Genomic DNA, 22,568 nt, shown 5'->3' with positions numbered 1-22,568 from the left:
TGTTTGAGTGCTGCAGTTTCTTTTGGTGCTCTAAATTTCAGAGTTGTTCAGTATTAGTGCTCTGTTACTTCATGTAAGAAAAAAAAAGAAATCAAAAGGAGAAGTGTTTCAGAAGGATAACCAGTGCAAAGTGCTTTTGTAAACCACAGGTTTTAGTTCAGTTTTCTGTCATCTGTTCTCATAAATGACACGAAGCAGCAGCCTTTCTTCTCAGTCATGGAGGGCAGAGAGAAGAGAGCGCTGCACTTCTTGATCTTTGGTAAAACAGATTTTCCATAATGTTTAATACTTTTCTTTATCACAGAGACAGTCTGGATAACTTTACAACTTTTCTTAAATTATTTTTAGACTGAATAACTTTATGTCTTGATAACATTCCATGGTTTAATTTTCCCATAGTTGTTTATCTCGTGGTGTCACCTTCACCTTCTGCAGGTCAGTCTGTTCTAACCTGTCATACTTACATTTTTAATTTAAAGCCATTTTTGCAATATAGTTCATATTGTCTTTTTCCTCATAGGTCGGCTCAGATTAGCTGGAAATGGGTCCACTCGGTGCTCTGGAAGGGTTGAAATCTATAAGTCTTACTATAACTCCTACTCTTACTCTTACCGTTACACCTCCTGGGGAACAGTGTGTGATGATGGCTGGGACTTAAAAGATGCTGAGGTGGTCTGTAGAGAGCTGAACTGTGGGATAGCACTGGAGGCTCTTGGGTCTGCTTACTTTGGTCAAGGTACAGGGACTATCATGCTTGATGATGTGGACTGTTCAGGAAGTGAAACTTCTCTAAATGATTGTCGTCACAGAGGACTTAGGACACACGACTGTAGCCATAGTGAAGACGCTGGTGTGGTCTGTTCAGGTAAGAAAACTGTTTCCAAAGTCTGCAGTGGTGTCACAACTGGGTTTTTTCATGTATTAGTTAAAACTTAGATTCTAGTTTGTTCTCATTCCATCATATTTTGCTTATCTTACTTTTAAAAAAAGCATCATTACAATGTGTGCACTCTAATTTAAAAACCTCCTTTAGCAGCAATAACCTGAAACATTCATAAGATAGAAGCAAGGTCAAAAAAGTTTCTGTCTAACCCCCTCAAGATATTGTGAGAAAAAGGAAATATGAGATGAGAGAATGAAAAGAGCAGTTAAAGTCTGTAAAATTAGTGCCAGTAACTAATCAGAGAAGTTTAAACCATTACCAGCCTGCTCTACAATGTTATAGCTCATGATCAGTTTCAGTGAGTGTTTATCTGATGTTTTTTCTTTATAATTTGACTTAATGGTCATTGATCATATGTCGAAGATGTCCAGGGAGAGAAACCAAGAGGTCGCAGTGTATTGGAGAAGAGAAGGAGGCAGTACATATTATTGTGGTATTCAGGAGAGAGCACACCTGCCTCATTTTTCTGTGTGTATACGAGAGGCTGGAGATAGTGTAACCATAACCAGCAGTGACAGTACTGCACATAACTGCCAGCAGACACTAAATCAGATACAGCATGAAAAAAAAAAACAGTAGTCTGGTATTTAGCTGCAGAGATTTGTCATTTGCAGACACAAAACGGTATCAGCTAAGCCATTAGCCAATATCGTAGCCACTAATATTATCTGATCTGAACTCGACTGTGTCCTGTTTTATCTAATACTACATCTTTTTTTTTTTTTTTAGAAACCCCCCCTGAGCCCACCATCTCCTTGTACAGTAATGAGGTCACCTGGGGTCAGGACGTCAGAATCAATTGCTCAGTCTCAGATAAGTTCTCAGGTGGAACTTTTATCCTCCAGAAGACTTCAGGCTCATTCAGTCAGACTAAACCATCCTCTACAAGCTCTGTTACATTCAATCTTCAAAATGTGAACTTTGATCATGATGGACTGTACCAGTGTCAGTACATGAAAATAAGTCGAAGGTTCAGCTCTTCCCCTGTCAGACTCACTGGTAAGAAAAAAAATCCACTTTGCCAAGTTGTTTGTTTCATTCTCTTCTTTCAATAATAGAATCAGTAACCTGGTGAGATAATGCTTTGATATGTTGATATTTTTTCAGTGAGGTTTCCAAAACCTCGTATCTCCATTTACCCTGTTGGTGAGGTGACCTGGGGTCAGACTGTTGAAATCACATGTTCAGTCTCAACTCAGGTTTTAGGTGGATCGTTCACTCTGAGTCAAATTCAGGGTTCATTCACGAGCAGTATTGGTCAAGTTACTTGAATAAAAGTAATCAGTAATTAATTACTGATTACTTCCCCAAAAAAGTAATCCCGTTACTTTACTGATTACTTATTTTCAAAAGTAATTAATTACTTAGTTACTTTTTAAAAACACGATTTACAACCTGAAGAGGTGATAAAGTGATAGATCTTTCAGCCCAATTCTACTTTTTCTGCATAATCCATCATACAAAATGTAATCAAATGGAAAAGTCTCTTTTTAAAACTTGTTTTATTAGTTTTAATCTTTTAACTTTATGCATCAAGCAAAAATGTAATTATATGCAACATCCTGACTAGAAGAAATTTGTTTAATATTTAAACCTATTTTCTACACATTCCAGCACATAAAATATTTTTTCTGTGTTTACACTCACTCTTTCAAATAGATGCAAGTAAAACACAGCAGAAAATAAATAACATCAAAGACCTAGCGGTCCTTTTGCTCTATTTTCACCTGCCATTCTTCTTATTTTACGGCGCTGTTGTTCAATCGGGGGACGCTCTCTGTTGAGGAGAAAAGCATGAATTTCTTTGTATACGGATTATCCATTGTTTAAATGTCCCGGGCAGTCGAAAAGGAGGCAGAGCTGTTGAGAAATGCTAGGAGCTAACTGAAAGCTAACCGTATCATTCAAATATATTGAATGTTGCAATGTTGGCAAAGAGAGGAAGTGACATAAGATTTGCGCATGCGGGGTACGGATCGGGTTTCCAGTACGGATCAGGTAGCGACAGTGTCCAAATTCATGGGCTGCATCCTCCTGAGGGCGCATTTGTAGACTGATTACGTCACAGCGATGCGCCGAAGGCTGTCCAAATCCAAATGCAGCCGACAAATGCGTCCTCCTTTTCCCCGAATTTGAAGGATGGGTCGGGTGTGTCCTTCGTGGCCCACCATATCCCAGAATTCATAGCGCGGCCCAGCCAATTCCAGTTTCCAACAATGGCGGCCGCTACTAAGTTTTAAAATTACTCTTATTAATCTTTCTGGGTCACAAAAAGAATATTCACAACATACTTCATACCGTGTACATTATAACATACCATAATAGACCCATTTCTGTAATATACTCACATATCTATATTATTGCTAATATATATTGTAATATATCTATATCACTAAAGCACTTCTGGATGGATGCAAACTGCATTTCGTTGCCTTGTACCTGTGCATGTGCAATGACAATAAAGTTTAATTCTATTCTAATTCTATTCTAAAATAAACTTTTAACATATTTTCAGGCGAGAATGTAGCTGTGTAAACTTCAAATATCTGCTTGGTTTATCAAGATATCGCATATTTGCAAAAGTGCTTCAACATTTTCGGAGACGTCTCTTACCCACCAGCTTGATAGCTAGCCGGGAACTCGAGGGTTACTGATGCGGCCGAGAACGGCACAACTCCCAGCACATCATTTTCAGATCACCGCAGACTTTCACTACTCGGGTTAAACGTAATATATAAGTCACTTAGACAACCTAAAAATGTTCTTGTTTGGCTTTTTTCAGTGTTTTGTTTGTTCGTGAGTAAATCTGTTTGGCTGAGATTAAAGTTATTAGATTAAATTAGATAAAATAAAACTTCATTAATCCCTCGGGTGGGTTCCTCCTTGGTTTTCACACAGCTGAATAAACATCAAACAGAAAACTGATTAAACAGAAGTGTGAGATGGTCGAGAATTTACTCCAGTGTCCTGTTATATTTTAGATAACAAGGAGCAGACGGCCGAGTTTATTAAACTCCACCGAGACACCGAGGCTAGACCGTCCAATTCCACGGCTGTTTACTTCCGGCCTACCCGACCTCCTGAGGACCCGGCCCACGTAGACCGCGAAGGCCGGGTCCTCAGGAGGATGCAGCCCATGAATTTGGACACGACCATGGTTTTAGTAACGCAGTAATGCAGCGTTCCTATGGGAAAGTAACGGTAATCTAATTACCGTTTTTGCAATAGTAATCCCTTACTTTACCCGTTACTTAAAAAAAGTAATCGGATTAAACCTCCAACACAAACTCTGCTACCTTTAATATTCCTAACGTGGATTTTGATAACGAGGGATTGTAGCAGTGTCAGTATAAGAAAAGAGGCTCATGTCGTGAATTCAGTTCCCCATTAAGTGATTCTGTCAGACTCTCTGTTGCTGGTTAAAAATAACAAATACAAGTATGGAGTAACTCTTGGAACAAAGCCGATACGAATAACAGTGACGTAAAATAAGAGATTACTGCATTTTCATTTTTATCATTGGTCCTTTGATTTTTTAAAAAAAAAAACTGTAACAAAGTTACTGAAAGAGTTTTTCAATCGTAGCTTTAAACTTAGTTAATTGTTGTATATAAAAACAATGTATTAAAGACAAAAATGTTTACTTTATAGTTTTTAGTCACTTTATTTATCTGATATTTTTACTGCTTTCTTTATTTTTGGCCATTATCAAAAATGCTCTCAAAGCCCACTGTAGCAAGGAGCAATCGGACAGTATTAGAGGTTAGTTATTGGAGACTGTGGAGCGTTTAGCAATGAAAGAATCAAATTTAGAGTTTGCAAAGACCTAAAAGAGTGAATATTCATTCATTAAATCATAAGAAGCATAACAAAAAATGTTAATGCTGGTCCATAACTGCTAAATGTGTAAACAAGAAACTAAGTGTTGTGTTTGATTCTGCTCCCTTCTTAATCCTGGTACCTTTTATTCCCCAGTGAGACTGCAGACACCCAGCATCTCCCTGACCTCTCCTGGTGCAGGTCTGGTCTGGGGTCCTGAAGGTGCAGAGATCACCAGGGGTTACAGTTTTGTCTTCACCTGCTCCATTAACTCCAGTTTTTCCAGTGGACGTTTCATCCTCATCTTCTCTGACTCCAACATCCCAGACAGCAAGCCAGCAGTCAACAACTCAGCCTCCTTTAGTTTCCCTGTAGCTGAGTATGAACACCAAGGCAACTACAGCTGTGTGTATGTCACAGTGTCCACACGGACATTGAGTTCTACTGCAACAGCACCCATTACTGTCATCATTAAATGTAAGTATACTATTGAATTTATGTATTAAAAATTAGAACAACATATTGTGCACACTGGCCACTCTATTCCCTATTTTTCCCTTATGGATTTTCTCTGTTTGAAAGTTTACCAAACAAACAATACCAAAAAAAAAAAAAATCGGGTCTTTTAATTTCAGTTATTTTTGATTTATTTCAAAAGCTTAGTTTTTTTATTTTTAATAGTGGGAGACAGAATTAAATATTAGACATGGGCATGAACATTGTAAACTCGAGCTCTTTTAATTCCCGAAAAAAGTCTTTAAACTGCATTTCAATTTAAATCACAGAAAAAAAAAAGTCTCTGGACAAAATTGGGCAGACCTAAAAATAAAGTGCTTCAAGTACATTTTCAAAATGGTATTGGTTATTTGACCAGCTTCACCTTTAAACTCAGAGGAACCTTAGCCAAAATTATTTTGTACATTAGGCTAAAATAGTGTGATCATCGAACATTTTAGTGCAAAAATAACAAATCCTCTGGACTCACAGTACCGCCATGCTCATTTACTGTCCATCTCTTTCAGCCAGTTACTTAGACAAACTAGCCTGTTCACATTTTCAGAGCTCAAGGCAGCTCTCTTTTACTTTCCAAGAAGCTCAGTCAAAAACCTGTAGTATACAATTCAAAAAAGTAATTATTAATCTACACAATAACTGTCAACTATAGAGCTTTTTGAAGAAACAATAACAATAAGTAAAAAGAAAAGTTTTGTTTGCCTGCATTACATTGCAATTAGATGGTACAGCTCTTATCAAGGCTTCTGTCAGGTAGTCTTTTGAAATGAAATTTTCATTTTTCACATCAGGTTTTATTATTTAGTTAGTTTAAGTGAACTATAACAACTTTAGGGGAAATGAGAGGGTAAAGAGATAGTCTAGTATTTCTTTAAGTTGCTTGAAGATGTTTCACCTCTCATCCGAGAAGCTTCTTCAGTTCTAAGGTCAAATGGTGGAGAGTCCCAGATATAAACCTAGTGGGAGTGACCCCCCACAGAGGGACAAAAGGACCCCCTGATGATCCTCTAATCGCCTGAGCCAAGGTGTGAAATTGGGTGTGGGTCCCAATCAGCCAGAGTTTCGGGTGTGTTCATTGTGAAACCTGGCCCCACCTTATCATGCGAATTCCTGAGGTCAGATGGCCCAGGATGTGAGTGGGCGTTAAGGCGTCTGGGGAGGGATCTCAAAACTGGATTATAGATGGCAGACAGTTGGTGTCGTAAACCACCGCCTCTGTTCAAAGATGGTCGCTCACAGTGGACATAGATGGCTTCTTTCACTCCTCTTTCAAACCATCTGTCCTCTCTGTCCAAAATGTGAACGTTGGCATCCTCGAAAGAGTGACCTTTGACCTTAAGATGCAGATGGACTGCTGAGTCTTGTCCTGTGGAGGTGGCTCTCCTATGTTGTGCCATTCGTTTGTGAAGTGGCTGTTTGGTCTCTCCAATGTAGAGGTCTGGGCATTCCTCGCTGCACTGTACAGCATACACCACATTGTTAAGTCTATGTTTTGGAGTTTTGTCTTTCGGGTGAGCCAGTTTTTGTCTGAGCGTGTTGCTGGGTCTGAAATGCACCGGGATGTCATGCTTGGAGAAAACTCTCCTGAGTTTCTCTGATACACCGGCTACATAGGGGATGACAATGTTGTTGCGTCTGTCCTCGATCGCTGGTGTCTGATCTTCTTTTCTGTGCCTCTTTGCTGACTTTAAGAAAGCCTAATGAGCTGCTGGAATTACTAAAGAGGCTCAGTGTTTTGTAACTGAAAATTGTGAACAGGAGTATTTTTGCAGCTGGCCTTATGGCATATCACTTTAACAACCTGCTCAACCAAATGGTCGAGCACATTTATATTTCAATAAGAAGAGTGCCTAACTTCACTCCAACTAACTGAGCCATCTCTACTACTTAGTTAAGGTATGCAGTGCTTTGTGTCTGGGGGTGGGCGTCCGGGTACACACCGGCTCACTCCTTGGCGGCCGCTTGTCGGGGCCTGGGGCCTGGGGCTCGCTCGGGCCCCTTTGGAGGTGGGGTGCCCCCGGCCTCTCGGCCTGGGGCTCGGTCACTCAGGCGCAGCTGGGGGCCGGCGGAGCTCACGGGCGCGTCACTGCAACTCCCCCTGACTTCTGCTCCGCGGCTGCTGGGCGAGCCCTCATCTGGGACTCTCCTCAGCTCTTACTGGGACAGTGGCGCGGCTGCCCCTCTGTTGGTCTTCCATGGTCTCTTGTGTTCTGGGGGCCTCTGGATGTCTGGAGTTTTGATCTCCTCCATACCCGCTTCACACCCTGGAGGACGGGGCTGTGGCCCCCCCACACTCCCTAGCAGATCATTACATGGAGAAACCTTTGGAATGCAAGCATGCTGATCCACACAGGTATGCACACATGGGTATTCACAGACGCGGACTAAAGCTTTCTTGGCTGCTGCCTCAAAGCACACTGTGCGCTGTCTATCTTGCGTGCTGCACAATATCGTTTATTATTTAGTAACTATTGATATCTATGACTAGCTAGTTTATTGGGATGGTGCTTTGTTTTCTCTATTATTATGTTGCTCTTTGTTGTTTGCTGTCTCCTCTGTTTGTTTTTTTTGTTTGTTTTTTTTTCTTCTCCATACAGGTGACCCAGGAGTTTTTTTTTTGTTTTTTTTTTGTTTTGTTTTGTTTTTCTCTCTCTTCCCCCCCCCCTTCTCACCGTCTCTTCTCCCCTTTGGTTTTCTTTCTTTCTCTCCCCCTCTTTCTCTCATTCATTCCCCCTGTCCTATTTATTAAAAAATAAATAAATAAATAAAAATGACAAAGGATGAACTGAAGCTCTGCCATCACGTAATGTCGCATACTGCTGTTTCTGATGTCATTTAAAAAAAAAAAAAAAAAAGGTATGCAGTGCTGAAATAATCCACCAGATGTCACTTGGTTCTTCTTATCCCTCTCCCAACCAGGAAGTGAGAAACCAAAAAACCACCTAACATATTTTGAGTGTTTTTGATTAAACTAAGGTAGGAAGGTATAATGTTTTGGATATGTGATAGTGTTAGAGGACTTACTGAACAGATTTATGTGACTTGATAACATAAAAAAATTTCTTAATGTGTAATCATTTTTTTGTGCTCAAAATTTGTCACTTTATGGTGCTAATGCTAACATTAACCTAAATGTTATTAAATGTATTATTTGCCATAAAATAAACACATCTGGACCCATTTTGTTTATCCACTGCTGTTGATAAATCACATTAAGTGTTAGCATAGCAAGAATATGCTGAAAGAATTTCCACAGTAAGTAATTTTTGTAACTTTCTGAGTTAATATGGAAAACTCAGAAAGTTACAAAATTAAAAAGAATAATATGGTAAAAATCAAGAGTAACATGTGAAAATGACAAATATCACAACTAATTACCTTTTAACTAAATTACACTAGCTGGTAAATTAATATTACTAAGTTGTCAAAATTATAATTGTATACTTTACAAGTACTAGATGGGCGCTGAACAATTGAATGGCTCATAACCACATGCTCCAGTGGTGGATTCGTGAGTGGTGTCTCCTGATACCATCCACTTTCAAGCACAGTGTGTTTGAGGTCATGGTCTCACATGAAGCCACAAGGGCTGCCACTCTCCGCCAATATATTGCCAACAAACTCTTTGAGTGGGGTTTTAAATTGTTCTGCCAAGTTCATCTGGATTATCGATAACTTGGTGCCGTAAGGCAGATCCACATTCTTCAATGCTTCCCTCAGTGTAGAGGAACAGAAGCTACCTCTAGAAGCCAAAGTTGTAAAAAACATTGTGCAAACCCATAAAAGAACCACAGCTCTTCACAAGTTTCAGCTTGGTCCAGAAGTTGCACTCCTCCTTGGGTGTCAGGTGCACTGGTACTCTATGACCAAACTGCACTGGGTGGAGCTCCCCTGATGGCAGGCAAAGACCTAATGAAGAAGGGCCATGGAGGTCTGAAGAAGGTCTGATTGCAGTAAAAAGGTTTGACAACAAATATGTCAGCCTTCTAAGCAATGCCTGTGGGTTCATGCGTCTTTCATCTGTTATAGGATGTAGCAAAGAGTCCAACGCAAAGATCACCATTTCATGCTCATCACTCATCCCTGCAAATAAGTAGCATATGGACAGAATTGACTTTTTTCAACTGTATTTTCTACTGTACTTGTATTAACATTACATTTCATAGGTAAACCATTAAGTGACATCTCAACTATTTGGTAGAGATCAATATTTTAAAATGGCCTGTATTTATATAGCGCTTTACTAGTCCCTAAGGACCCCAAAGCGCTTTACATATCCAGTCATCCACCCATTCACACATACATTCACACACTGGTGATGGCAGTTTTTAAAAACTATAGGGTCTTAAAAAAATATTGATTGTGGCTATTACTGACCCAAGTCAATAAGAAATGCAAACCAGTGGTCCTCCTTGGGCTCTTGCACTCTGGGGCCTCTGGAAGTCTGGGGCCTGGATCTCCTCCATGCCTGCTTCATGCCCTGGGGGACGGGGCTATGGCTCCCCACACCCTCTAGCAGATCATTACACGGAGAAACCTTTTGAATACAAGCGCACTGATCCACACAGGTGTGCACACAGGTGTACACACGGGTGTTAACTGTTCATAGACACAAACCACATCTTCCTTGGCTGATACCTCAAAGCACATTGTGCGCTGTCGGTCCTGCGTGCTGCACAACAACAATCATTATTTAGTATTTACTGTTATTTACACTTAGCTGGATTAATGAGATGGCGTTGTGTTTACTATGCTGCTTTCTTTTTTGCTTGTTTTCTCTTATTTTTTCTGTTTTCTCTTTCTCCTTTTCCTATCCCCCAGCCATGTCTGTCCCATCTGTAACAACTGAAAATAAAAATAAAATAAAATAAATGACAATAACAACAAAAGTTGATCAATTGGACCAATATGGCAAAGCCGTGATGATCCACTTGGTAAAGTAAATCCGTTGGGTATCTTTGTTGGCCTTCAGACAAACAAAACCAAACGGGACAGGCAAAAACCAAACAAACAAAAAAGAAAGAAATGCAAACAAAAAAAATTTCCATTGCTTTTTTTCTTGGTGGGTTAGCTAAAGGGATATGTAGTTGTAAGAGTTTCACTTTCAGGAGCAGAATTGAAAATTGAAAAGTCTGCATCACACAATTTGTTGCAAATTGCACAAACGCTGAAGCTCAAGTCAGATCATCCTGTCATTGCAGCATCGCAGTTCCTGGGCGGCCTTTCCTCATAACAGCCATCCCTCAAGCTTCTCTTCATTTAAAGCAATGCATTATCAGAGATTGTAACATCTAGTCCTTTTACTGAATTGGAAAAATAGATAAAACAAAGATTATAACATTAGAAGACAAGATAGAAGGATCAGAACAGGAACGTAAACAGGGGTTAATAAACTAAAGCATTACCTAAAATGGGGAACTTAAGGCACAGATAACAAGAAATTCATAAGCACAAGGAAAGTAAACATAATACAATAAATAGCAGGTAGTGGAGCTTGAATGTAAACCGTTACCCTAATCCTGTATCAGGCTTAGGTAGATAAAGCATACATACATACATCAATAAGAACGATTCAAAGATAATCAAAAATAAAAAAGTAGAGAAAACCAAAACATCCCCAAAACCCTGAGTCAAAGATGCAGGGACAACAATAACTCATGCAGAACCACTTTCTATCTTGCATATTTGACAAAAACCTTTTCTCTCTTAGTTCCTTGGATGCGGCTGGTCTTGTCTGCAGTTACTGTGGTCCTGTTGCTCCTGCTGGTCTTGTTGGTGGTCTTCCTGGTGCTCAGGAGAAGGAGGCAAACACAGCTGGGCTACGTCCACAACAGAAGTCTGTGCTCACCAGAACAAACAATATATTACATGAAAAAACAACAGCTTTGTTTTGAATATGATGTCCACATGACAGAAATCTGCTCTGTTGTCTTTCAGTGACTCTAACAATCTGTGATGAAGATGATGACGTCAGTGACAAAAGATATGGATTCTGAGAGACTGAACACCAAAGAAATCACACTGAACAAACAGGAGGAGCAGAGAAAGAGAGAAGAAAAGCAGATGAAGATCAAAGCAGTAGTGATGAAAATGATCATGTATTTGTAACTCGGTCATTTGATGAACAAACTGTGGACCTTTGTAGAGAACAAGAAGATATTTATCAAAATTATTCTGCTTGCAGCCCTTTTGAGCAAGTAACAAGTGACAACAACATTCTTCAAATCTCCTAATAAAGATTGCTCTCCCAAACTGAGTGATGGCACACCCCTTTTTTTCAGGCCAAGTCATCCTGAGTTAGAAAGACTTCGGTTTGGCAACTAGAAAAACAAACAAACAAACCACAGTGGCACTCACTGTGGTTCGCTGGACTCCAGACTGTGAGATCTCAATTACTTTATTTTTCATTTGTTCCTGAATTTCCTTGGATCACGGAATGATGTCTGCTCCGCTTTGTCAGGCAGGTCCTATTTAAGTGATTTCTTGATTGAGAGCAGATGTGGCAGTAATCAGTCCTGGGTGTGGCTAAAGAAACTGAACCCTGCTAGTGATAAATACATTAAGTGTCATCTAACAATGCTCCAAAGTCACATGTCAGGAGTGTTTCACGTGTTCCCTCTTCAAGCGCTCCAGAGAGGTCACAAGCATTCTCGCTTTTTAGATTACATAACTGAGTGGGTTTGTAATTGTAACACAAAAAGTCAATATGAACAAAAGGACGAGCCATCCATCCAAGCACGGGCAACTCTGCTGAGAAGATGATGTCTAATGATATTATATATGTATTACTCTTAGACTGATTTAATAAGTATTTTTTTTAACTATTTTCCTACCTGACAAATTTCTAATATTTCCAAACTAATTTTGAAAAAGTGCCAATGCTTTGTGAAATGTGATGAAAATTGATAGACTGTCCCAGCAATAGTGAGTTACACTCAACAAAAATATAAACGCAACACCTTTGTTACTGCTCCCATTCCCCATGGGATGGACGTAGAGACCTAAAATTCATTCCAGATACACAATATAACCATCCCTCCCAAACAGTGGTCACAAATCAGTCCAAATGTGTGGTAGTGGGCACATCTGCCATATTGAGATAATCCATCCCACCTCACAGGTGTGCCACATCAGGATGCTGATCTGACATCATGAGTAGTGCACAGGTGTACCTCAGACTGCCCACAACAAAAGGCCACCCTGGAATGTGCAGTTTTGTCTCACAGCAAAATGCCACAGATGCCACAAGCAATGAGGGAGCGTGCAATTGGCATGCTGACAGCAGGAATGTCAACCAGATCTGTCGCCCGTGCATTGAATGTTCATTTCTCAACCATAAGCCGTCTCCACAGGCGTTTCAGAGAATATGGCAGCACATCCAACCGGCCTCACAACCGCAGACCTCGTGTAACCACAGCAGCCCAGGACTTCCACATCCAGCAGGTTCACCTCCAAGATCGTCTGAGACCAGCCACCCAGACAGCTGCTGGAACAATTGGTTTGCACAACCAAACAATTTCTGCACAAACTGTCAGAAACCGTCTCAGGGACGCTCAACTGCATGCCCGTCGTCCTCATCGGGGTCTTGACCTGACTCCAGCTCGTCGCCGTAACAGACTTGTGTGGGCAAATGCTCACATTCGATGGCGTCTGGCACGTTGGAGAGGTGTGCGCTTCACGGATGAATCATGGTTCACATTGTTCAGGGCAGATGGCAGCTGAGAATGTCCCAGTTCTTGCATGGCCAGCATACTCACCGGACATGTCACCCATTGAGCATGTTCGGGATGTGCTTGACCGGCGTATACGACAGCGTGTACCAGTTCCCACGAATATCCAACAACCTCGCACAGCCATTGAAGTGAAGTGGACCAACATTCCACAGGCCACAATTGACAATCTGATAGACTCCATGCGACGATGTGTTGCACTGCATGAGGCAAATGGTGGTCACACCAGATACTGACCGGTTCTGGGTCCCCAGACCCCCAATAGTGCAAAAAACTGCACATTCCAGGGTGGTCTTTTGTTGTGGGCAGTCTGAGGTACACCTGTGCACTACTCATGTCAGATCAGCATCCTGATGTGGCACACCTGTGAGGTGGGATGGATTATCTCAATATGGCAGATGTGCCCACTACCACACATTTGGACTGATTTGTGACCACTGTTTGGGAGGGATGGTTATATTGTGTATCTGGAATGAAGTTTAGGTCTCTACGTCCATCCCATGGGGAATGGGAGCAGTAACAAAGGTGTTGCATTTATATTTTTGTTGAGTGTAATAAAAAAAAGAGAGTTTGTTCTGTTTACAGTGTTAACAAAACCTTTTTTAAATTTTGCATTCCTAAACAATGAAAGTTAATGTGCAATGACAGCTGTCTAACGAGAGCAGGGATGTCGAACTCGAGGGCCGGTGTGCTGCAGATTTTAAAGGTCAGGTCAACACGCCTGAATCATTCAATTAGTTCATTACCAGACCTCTGGAGAACTTCAAGACATGTTGAGGAGGTCATTTAGTCATTTAAATCAGCTGTGTTGGATCAAGGACACCGGCCCTCGAGGACTGCAGTTCGACACCTGTGAACTAGAGCATGGGTCTCAAACTCCAGTCCTCAAGGGCCGCTGTCCTGAAACCTTTCCATGTGTCCCTGCTGCAACACACCTGCATAAAATCTGTAGGTCATTACTGGATGCCGAGGTGGCAACCCCTAACCCTACTCAACTAAATTTAAATAAAAGTGTAAGTTTAAAAAAAAAAAAAAAGAAGTACTTCTAAATCTACTTTTATTGCACGTTCATTCCCTCATGAGCTGCTGTGACATTATTCAAATGGCTGAAATGCCACCTCAGCATGCAGCGAGGTTCTATAGAGTCTTACTAATGACATACTAATTGTATTCAGGGGTGTTGCAAGAGGGACACATGGAAACGTTTCAGGACACTGGCCCTCGAGGCTTGGAGATTAACTCCTGTGAACTGGAGTAAAGTAAGACAAAAACGTTAATGGGCTGTGTAACATGGAAATGAGTATAATGGAGTGATTCAAGTCAGTCCAATGGTCTCCTCCCATACACAAAGACAGAGACAAGAAAACAGTGAAAGACAGCGAGAAATTGAACACAGAGGGAACTAACTAACACAACTTTACAAGTCATCAGTGACTGAAACCAACAAAAAAAAATGAAGACTCAGTATTTCAAGGAATACAAAAGAGAACAAACTCAACAAAACAAAACAAAAAAACAATTAAAGAAGAAAATAAAGACATCTAAACCTCAAAAAACACAAGGTACTTAACTAAGGTTACCACTCTTACAAATAGTAAACTATTTGTAAGGCTAACTAAAGAAAAACAAAGAACCCAAACCAAGAGAGAGCCTGTAATACTAAACCCAAAAGACAGACTAAACATATACAGAGGACACAGGGGAGTCATATTAAACAACAAACAAAGAGGAATATGGACAATACAGTCACAGTTAATGGAAGCTGACTGTGTGGAGTGAGGAGTAGGACCCAAGGGCAGACATGCGAGAACAAAACTTAATGTTAACAGAAAGCGAGACGTTTATTAAAGGCAGGTTTTAACAGTCCAAAACAAAAGCGTGAAATCAATTCAAAGCTAAACAATAATCTAAAATCGGGAAAACAAGAAGGAAAACATGAAATACCCTAAACATGACAACTGGGCATGCATACATGAAGACCTGGAAACATGTCATGACGTAGCAGACGCTTGGACATGAAATGAATGAAAACACAGAGGATAAATACATACAGGAGGTGATCAGGGGGAGTGGAAACACATGAGGAAACAGCTGATACGAATGAACATAGTGATGCCACAGGGGAAGTGAAATTGAACACACGCTGAACATGGAAACACAATGGGAAGCAGACATGACAACATGAGCTTGACAACATAGGAAACGCAGAAATGAAGCAGAAATGAACCGACGAGGAACACGCACACTGTAACTACACGCAGAGGGGAAAGGGGACTGGAGATGAGACATGGACATAACTAAGCACAAACAGAACGTAATGTGTGGGGGGAAACACACATGACAGATGGAACAGGTCACAGGGGAACTTGTAAACAAGAGGAGGGGACAGGAGACAAAGACATCACTGAAACAGATGAAGGGTGAAGGAGACTTAAACACAGGGGTGAAGACACGAGGGGAATCTAATAAACAATGAAATATAACAGGGCAACGTAGGAGCTTAAGATAAGTAAATGAACTTGACCATAAACCATAAAGCATCAAAATATATGAAAACTCAAAACTCTGGATCAAACAACCCAGGATCGTGACAAATACAGGCTAAATACTCTAACATAAAGAGGAACCAGAAGCACAAATCATAAAACTACAATAACAGTAAAAAATAATAATAATCCATATTTCCACAAAACTCAAAACTCTGTTTCTAAGACCCATGACATGACAACCTGAGCTGGCTCGACTGAGTTCCTCACTGGCTTTGCCCAGCTACCCTATGGAGGAGCTCGTGTTGTCGACTTGTATGTCATGAACTGTGTCTTTACTTTTGTAAAGTGTCATCATATTTACTATAAGTGTGTCTGAGTGTACAGATGCATATGTGTCCATCTATGGTCAACAGAAATTCAGTTGGTCATCTTGCAGCATCGTTTGCCAGATACATAAAAGTATATACACATTCATATACACGTGCACACTAAAGCAGCTGCACTGTGAAACTTTAACCACTAGCTTCTCCTTTCCTGGCACTGAACCACCTCCTGTCTGTGAACTTTCTGTGAAAAACCAACACTGATCGTTTTTACTTCTTTGACATTTTCCTGAATATACAGAAGCAAAACTGTTATCAAACCCTTTAATGAATTAAAGATCACATTTTAGTTATGAGTGTTTATTATATGGAAACACGTGTTGTTTTCAGTCATTTAGTTTATTAAAAAGAAGAGGAACCACAGCTACAACATGTGAAGCTCAGACCAGGGAAGCTGGTGGAGGACAGAAAATAAAATGAAGTAAAATGCTCAAGAATTGCTAGAAAACATCAGGATAAAATGTTTTTATTAGTTTTTAGAAATGATTGATTAATTACACCGTAGATTAGAGCTCTGTTACTGTGTCTATTATTTTTTATGTTTTTTGTAATTTTTTCATTTTCTATTTTTTTTTCTTTTTTCAGGCAGAGAGAGTAATGCCAACATTCAATTTTCTTACACATGATACCTCAGAAGTTTTGATGCACATACATTCACACTGATGTACATAAATAAATCAGGTGCATATAAGGAAAAGGTTTGTATGTATTTTCAAGTCCAGAACTGGTAAATTTGTTATTTGAGTGCTGCCGTTTGCTTTTGTTGTTCAGTATTAGTGCTCTGTTACTTTCAAGTAAGAAAAAAAGAAAGAAAGAAATCAAAAGGAGAAGTGTTTCAGAAGGATAACCAGTGCAAAGTGTTTTTGTAAACCACAGGTTTTAGTTCAGGTTTCTGTCATCTGTTCTCATAAATGACATGAAGCAGCAGCCTTTCTTCTCAGTCATGGAGGGCAGAGAGAAGAGAGCGCTTCATTTCCTGATTCTTGGTAAAACAGATTTTCCATAATGTTTAATACTTTTCTTTATCACAGAGACAGTCTGGATAACTTTACAACTTTTCTTAAATTATTTTTAGACTGAATAACTTTATGTCTTGATAACATTCCATGGTTTAATTTTCCCATAGTTGTTTATCTCGTGGTCTCACCTTCACCTTCTGCAGGTCAGTCTGTTCTAACCTGTCATACTTACATTTTCAATTTAAAGCCATTTTTGCAATATAGTTCATATTTTCTTTTTCCTCATAGGTCGGATCAGATTAGCTGGATCTCGGTACACTCGGTGCTCTGGAAGAGTTGAAATCTATAACTCTTACCGTTACTCCTGGGGAAGAGTGTGTGATAATGGCTGGGACTTAAAAGATGCCGAGGTAGCCTGTAGAGAGCTGAACTGTGGGATAGCTCTGCAGGCCGGTAGGTCTGCTTACTTTGGTCAAGGTACAGGAAATTTCTTCCGCAGTAATGTGGACTGTTCAGGAAGTGAAATTTCTCTAGATTATTGTAGGTACATCAGCTCTATTAGTTATTCCTGTAACTTTGGTCGGGACGCTGGCGTCGTCTGTTCAGGTAAGAAAACCTTTCTATAGTGTTTATGGTCTTATCACTTTATAATAGCTGTTTTTTTCATGTACTTGTCAATACTTAGATTCTAGTTAGTTCTCATTCCATCATATTTTACTTTCACAGAAAAGATGTTCAAATGTTTAAAACACACATTTAGTTGTTGTTTTATTACACTCAGTCTTTCTGTTGAACATGTTTGCAGTTTGATGCACATTTAATGAGATAACTGATTCGCATAATTAAACATACCATGTTAACACGTTTCTTACTCAAGGCTTGTGAAGAACTTTGAGCTCAGACTTCACTTAAAGCCTAATTTACAGACTTTTTATCTTGAAAAAGTTTGCCATCCTAAGATCCTAAAAATGTGACTGTTGACAGTATTTTTTAATTCATGTGGAGTTAAGAGAAAGTCATTTTTCTTTCAGGCAGCAGTACAATGTGTGCAGCACAGTATTTTCAGTGCTTGTCCAAAAAAGTGAACTCTTTAATTTTTAGCAGCAATAACCTCCAACAATTGTATTCAAAGAGCAGCAGGGTCAAAAAAAGCTTCCACTTAAGCCCCTCAAGTATTTGAGGTTTTTCATTTGCATACATAAAATGGTATCAGCTAAGCCATCAGCCACTAAGATTATCTGATCAGATCTTGACTGTGTCCTGTCTTATCTAATACTGTATCATTTCTTTAGATACCCTCCCAGAGCCCACCATCTCCTTATACAGTAATGAGGTCACCTGGGGTCAGGACGTCCGAATCACTTGCTCAGTTTCATACAAGTTCTCAGGTGGAACTTTTATCCTCCAGAAGACTTCAGGCTCATTCAGCCAGAGTCAAACATCCTCTATGAGCTCTGTTACATTCAGTCTTCACAATGTGAACTTTGATCATGATGGACTGTACCAGTGTCAGTACATGAAAACAAGTAGAAGTTTCAGCTCTTCCCCTGTCAGACTCTCTGTTACTGGTAAGAAAAAAATCCACTTTGCCAAGTTGTTTGTTTCATTCTCTTCTTTCAATAATAGAATCAGTAACCTGGTGAGATAATGCTTTGATATGTTGATATTTTTTCAGTGAGGTTTCCAAAACCTCGTATCTCCATTTACCCTGTTGGTGAGGTGACCTGGGGTCAGACTGTTGAAATCACATGTTCAGTCTCAACTCAGGTTTTAGGTGGATCGTTCACTCTGAGTCAAATTCAGGGTTCATTCAGGAGGAGCCAAACCTCCAACACAAACTCTGCTACCTTCAAAATTCCTAACGTGGACTTTGATAACGAGGGATCTTACCAGTGTCAGTATAAGAAAAGAGGCTCAAGTCGTGAATTCAGCTCCCCATTAAGTGATTCTGTCAGACTCTCTGTTACTGGTAAGAAAAACAAAAACAAGTATGGAGTAACTCTTGGAACAAAGCGAGATAAGAGTGACATGAATAAGAGAGTACTGCATTTTTATCACAGATCCTTTGATTTTTTTAAAAAAACTCTGTAACAAAGTAATTGAAAGAGTTTTTCAATCATAGCTTTAAACTTATTTAATTGTTACATATAAAAAGAGTGTATTAAAGATGGAATCTGCTGCTCTATATAGTTTTTAGTCACTTTATTTATCTGATATTTTTACTGGTTCATGTTTTTTGGCCATTATCAAAAATGCTCTCAAAGCCCACTGTAGCAAGCAGCAACCAGACAGTATTAGAGGTTAATTATGGGAGACTGTGGAGCGTTTAGCAATGAAAGAATCAAATCCAGAGTTTGCAAAGACCTATAAGATCATTCATCAAATCAAATTCAGCATAACAATAATATGTTAATGCTGCTCCATACCTACTACATTTATAAACAAGAAACTAAGTGTTGTGTTTGATTCTGCTCCCTTCTTAATCCTGGTACCTTTTATTCCCCAGTGAGACTGCAGACACCCAGCATCTCCCTGACCTCTCCTGGTGCAGGTCTGGTCTGGGGTCCTGAAGGTGCAGAGATCACCAGGGGTTACAGTTTTGTCTTCACCTGCTCCATTAACTCGACATTTTCCAGTGGACGGTTCTTTCTCATCTTCTCTGACTCCAACGTCACAGACAGCAAGCCAGCAGTCAACAACTCAGCCTCCTTTAGTTTCCCTGTAGCTGAGTATGAACACCAAGGCAACTACAGCTGTGTGTATGAAGTCACAGTGTCCACACGGACATTGAGTTCTACTGCAACAGCACCCATTACTGTCATCATTAAATGTAAGTATAGCATTGAATTTATGTTTTGTACTGTCCTAGAAGGACAGTAAATGCTGGCGATATGATAAACACTCCTTTGACTACGATGACCTGGATGACTGAGAACCTTCACAGAGATAAACACTGTTGTCTCACAGAAGGTTTGGTGTTTGTGTGTCTTTGTTACCTGAGCTAACTGTGTTTGCATTTAGCACCTTTGCCTGTGTTTTCTGTGGGTGCTCAGCTCCCTCTAACACTCCAAACATGTTAGATACAAATGTCATCCTAAACAATAAATAAAAGACTCCATACGACTGTAGATTCATCAAAAGTCTGTAATTAGTCTTAAACTCATTTCTGATTAACACACGTTTGCCAAACAAGAACCTCCTTACTATGTAAAACCATGATTACAAAGGAAATAGGAAGTGCCAATAAATAATACAAAACCACTTTCTATCTTTCATTTTTGACAAAAACCTTTTCTCTCTTAGTTCCTCGGATGCTGCTCGTCTCGTCTGTAGTTCCTGTGGTCCTGTTGCTCCTGCTGGTCTTGTTGGTGGTCTTACTGGTGCTCAGGAGAAGGAGGCAAACACAGCAGGCCCACATCCACACCACAGGTCAGTGCTCACCAGAACAAACAACATATTACATGAATCAGCAGCTTTATTTTGATCATGACATCTAGAAAAATCTGCTGTGCTGTGTTTCAGTGACTCTAAAAACCTGTAATGAAGAAGATGACGTCAGTGACGAGGAGAGGATCTATATGAATGTTGAGACACTGAACACCTACAGGAATTTTACCAAACAAACAGGAAGAGCGAAGAGAGAGGAAATATATGAGAAAGAGAGAAAAGTGGAAGCAGACGAAGAACAAAGCAGCGGTGATGAAAATGATCATGTATATGTAACACAGATGTTTGCTGAACAAACTGTCGACCTTTATGAAGAACAAGAGGACATTTATCAAAACATTTAGATTTATAATGATTAACATCGATCCATTCAGATTAACACAGTCAGAATAATATTTAATACATTTTAAGATTGGAAGCGAGAGGCTCCATCATTGATCAGAACATTGCAGCCTTTCTGGCTCGTCATCAGTGTAAATATTGTGGGGGGATCTAGTTTATCACAGATTACACATTTTGAATTTCTGTCTTTTAATAATACCCTCTATAAAATGTCCGTGTAGATGAGTTGGTGAAATTATAGTTCAGAATTGGTTTTAGTTAAAAATAATTTCTTTTTAAGCACATAAACACAGTGTGGTGATAAGTATAAGTATAAGAACGTTGAAAAGATGGTTCAGAAAGCTGCATCTGGTCAGACACAAACTCAGAAAAGCTGGATTTGTACAAAATGAAAAGGGTTAGCGATAACTTTTGTGCTGGACACTGGTTGTTAGTTTATTAGTTTAGAGGTGGTGCAGAGGTGCACCTGTGTGTTTATGCTGTTGTTTGCACTGAAGACCGTGAACATTTAAAAAAGATGTTCCTGAAATCATAGAAATTTCACTTTGGAGATGTTTGAAGCAGCTTATTCATTTTGTTGTGTGTAGAAATGTAAAACAGTGTTTCAGGTACAATTCAAATATGTACAAGTGTCCTTCCTGAAACACCAGCAACAGGGAATAACGTGTTTTTCTGTCCAATGTGATGTGTTGAATTTTCTCACAGAATCACATCAATTAAAGGTTGCATCTGATTTTACTCTAAATTGAGCTGAATGTCAAGAAAAATGTAAAGTTAATATTTCATTTCTTGCTCATTTGATTTATTTTAGTTGTATAAGGCTGTTTTGCTAAAACTCAGTGTAGCACTATTGATGCAGAGTATGTATATTTTGTATATTCTTTTTAAGTATAAAGTAAAAGAATACATTAGGCAAGTTTTTATTGTGAAGCCAAGCTAATCTTTGTATTTCTGATGATTATTTAAATGATATAATGCAAATAAATTTGCAATAAAAACAAAAAACAACTTGTTCTTGGAGTATTTGGAAATTAATCACACAATATAACTGCAACTATCTCCAAAACAGTGACCTACAGCGCACACCTGTATTTATCATTTAGCCACTGACCTGTCTGACTGTTACATACACTGAAAAAAAGGCCATGTTGGATTTACTTGATTCAATAGTGGACATTGGTTGCACACAAATGTTTTGCTTTGGCAGAAACTTAAACAATTGTGTTCAATCAACACAACTTTTTCATATTCAATAAACATGTGCATTTTGTGTTCATAAAACGCGATTGAAACATGTTTAGATGAAGTAAGTTGAGCTCTTGGAATATTTTAATACATCACAATTTTGTCATTTTATTTCAATACTATTAAATAACATTTACCCCAATACTACTTGCTCATTTAAATACTACATGTTGTCTTCATATTACATAATGTTCAACAAAGTCTAGAGTCTGGTTAACATAAAAATTGAATGGATCTACAACAACTAACATCCTCTCTTTATCCTGGTTGCAGGGGGGCTGGGAAATAACCCTGAATTGTTAGGCAGGGTACACCCTAGACAACTCACAAGTCTGTCACAAACAACCATTTGCACTTACATTGACAGGTAATTTAGAATCATCAATTAACCTAACTCTAACAACTGCACGACTTTTAACTGTGGGAAGAAACCAGAATACCCAGAGGGAAACCAGTGCAAATTAGCCAGATTGTGGATTTGAACCCAGGATCTTGTTACTGTGAAACAACAGCACTAACCACCATGCCACCAATCCAGACTTAACAAAAGTAGGAAAGCTATGATTTCAAGGCTTGATACAGAATTTTTTTGTACGTTTTTGTCCTTGACAGGTTAAACCACAAGAAATAGCAATAGCATGCACGTGATGTGTCGTAGTTGTCTGCCTCTTATAACGCCAGTGATTTTCCTACAGTTT

General features: G+C 39.4%; 3 protein-coding genes across 3 annotated transcripts in view; 2 read left to right on the top strand and 1 right to left on the bottom strand.

Annotated features, from left to right (window-relative positions):
* Window positions 1–22,568, bottom strand: part of LOC146661782 (uncharacterized) — a 517,204-nt gene that overhangs the window by 153,267 nt on the left and 341,369 nt on the right. The window lies entirely within an intron of this gene.
* LOC146661796 (uncharacterized) lies at window positions 622–11,474 on the top strand. The gene is made up of 5 exons (XM_085418288.1): window positions 622–865; window positions 1,673–1,942; window positions 4,919–5,239; window positions 10,986–11,111; window positions 11,213–11,474. The coding sequence occupies exons 1-5, from the start codon at window positions 751–753 to the stop codon at window positions 11,269–11,271; spliced, it is 891 nt and encodes a 296-aa protein (XP_085274414.1). The 5' UTR covers window positions 622–750; the 3' UTR covers window positions 11,272–11,474.
* On the top strand, window positions 16,821–20,627 carry LOC146661795 (uncharacterized). Its single transcript, XM_085419449.1, has 7 exons — window positions 16,821–16,863; window positions 17,004–17,039; window positions 17,125–17,442; window positions 18,129–18,404; window positions 19,343–19,666; window positions 20,140–20,265; window positions 20,359–20,627. The coding sequence occupies exons 1-7, from the start codon at window positions 16,821–16,823 to the stop codon at window positions 20,625–20,627; spliced, it is 1,392 nt and encodes a 463-aa protein (XP_085275575.1).

This window comes from Rhamphochromis longiceps, linkage group LG9 (assembly GCF_057381845.1).
Source record: "Rhamphochromis longiceps isolate RC_006_pf linkage group LG9, R_longiceps_female_GT1.1, whole genome shotgun sequence".
NCBI classification, from domain to species: domain Eukaryota; kingdom Metazoa; phylum Chordata; class Actinopteri; order Cichliformes; family Cichlidae; genus Rhamphochromis; species Rhamphochromis longiceps.
The sequence above is the reverse complement of the archived record's forward strand: the minus strand, read 5'-3'. Positions and strand labels throughout refer to the sequence as shown.

Excerpts from the sequence above, each read along its gene's own strand:
- LOC146661796 (XM_085418288.1), top strand. The coding sequence starts at position 751 with ATGCTTGATGATGTGGACTGTTCAGGAAGTGAAACTTCTCTAAATGAT. Across the intron at positions 1,943-4,918 it reads TTCCCCTGTCAGACTCACTG|TGAGACTGCAGACACCCAGC; the intron begins GTAAGAAAAAAA and ends TTTATTCCCCAG. Across the intron at positions 5,240-10,985 it reads CATTACTGTCATCATTAAAT|TTCCTTGGATGCGGCTGGTC; the intron begins GTAAGTATACTA and ends TTTCTCTCTTAG.
- LOC146661795 (XM_085419449.1), top strand. The coding sequence starts at position 16,821 with ATGGAGGGCAGAGAGAAGAGAGCGCTTCATTTCCTGATTCTTG. Across the intron at positions 16,864-17,003 it reads GCTTCATTTCCTGATTCTTG|TTGTTTATCTCGTGGTCTCA; the intron begins GTAAAACAGATT and ends ATTTTCCCATAG. Across the intron at positions 17,443-18,128 it reads CGCTGGCGTCGTCTGTTCAG|ATACCCTCCCAGAGCCCACC; the intron begins GTAAGAAAACCT and ends TCATTTCTTTAG.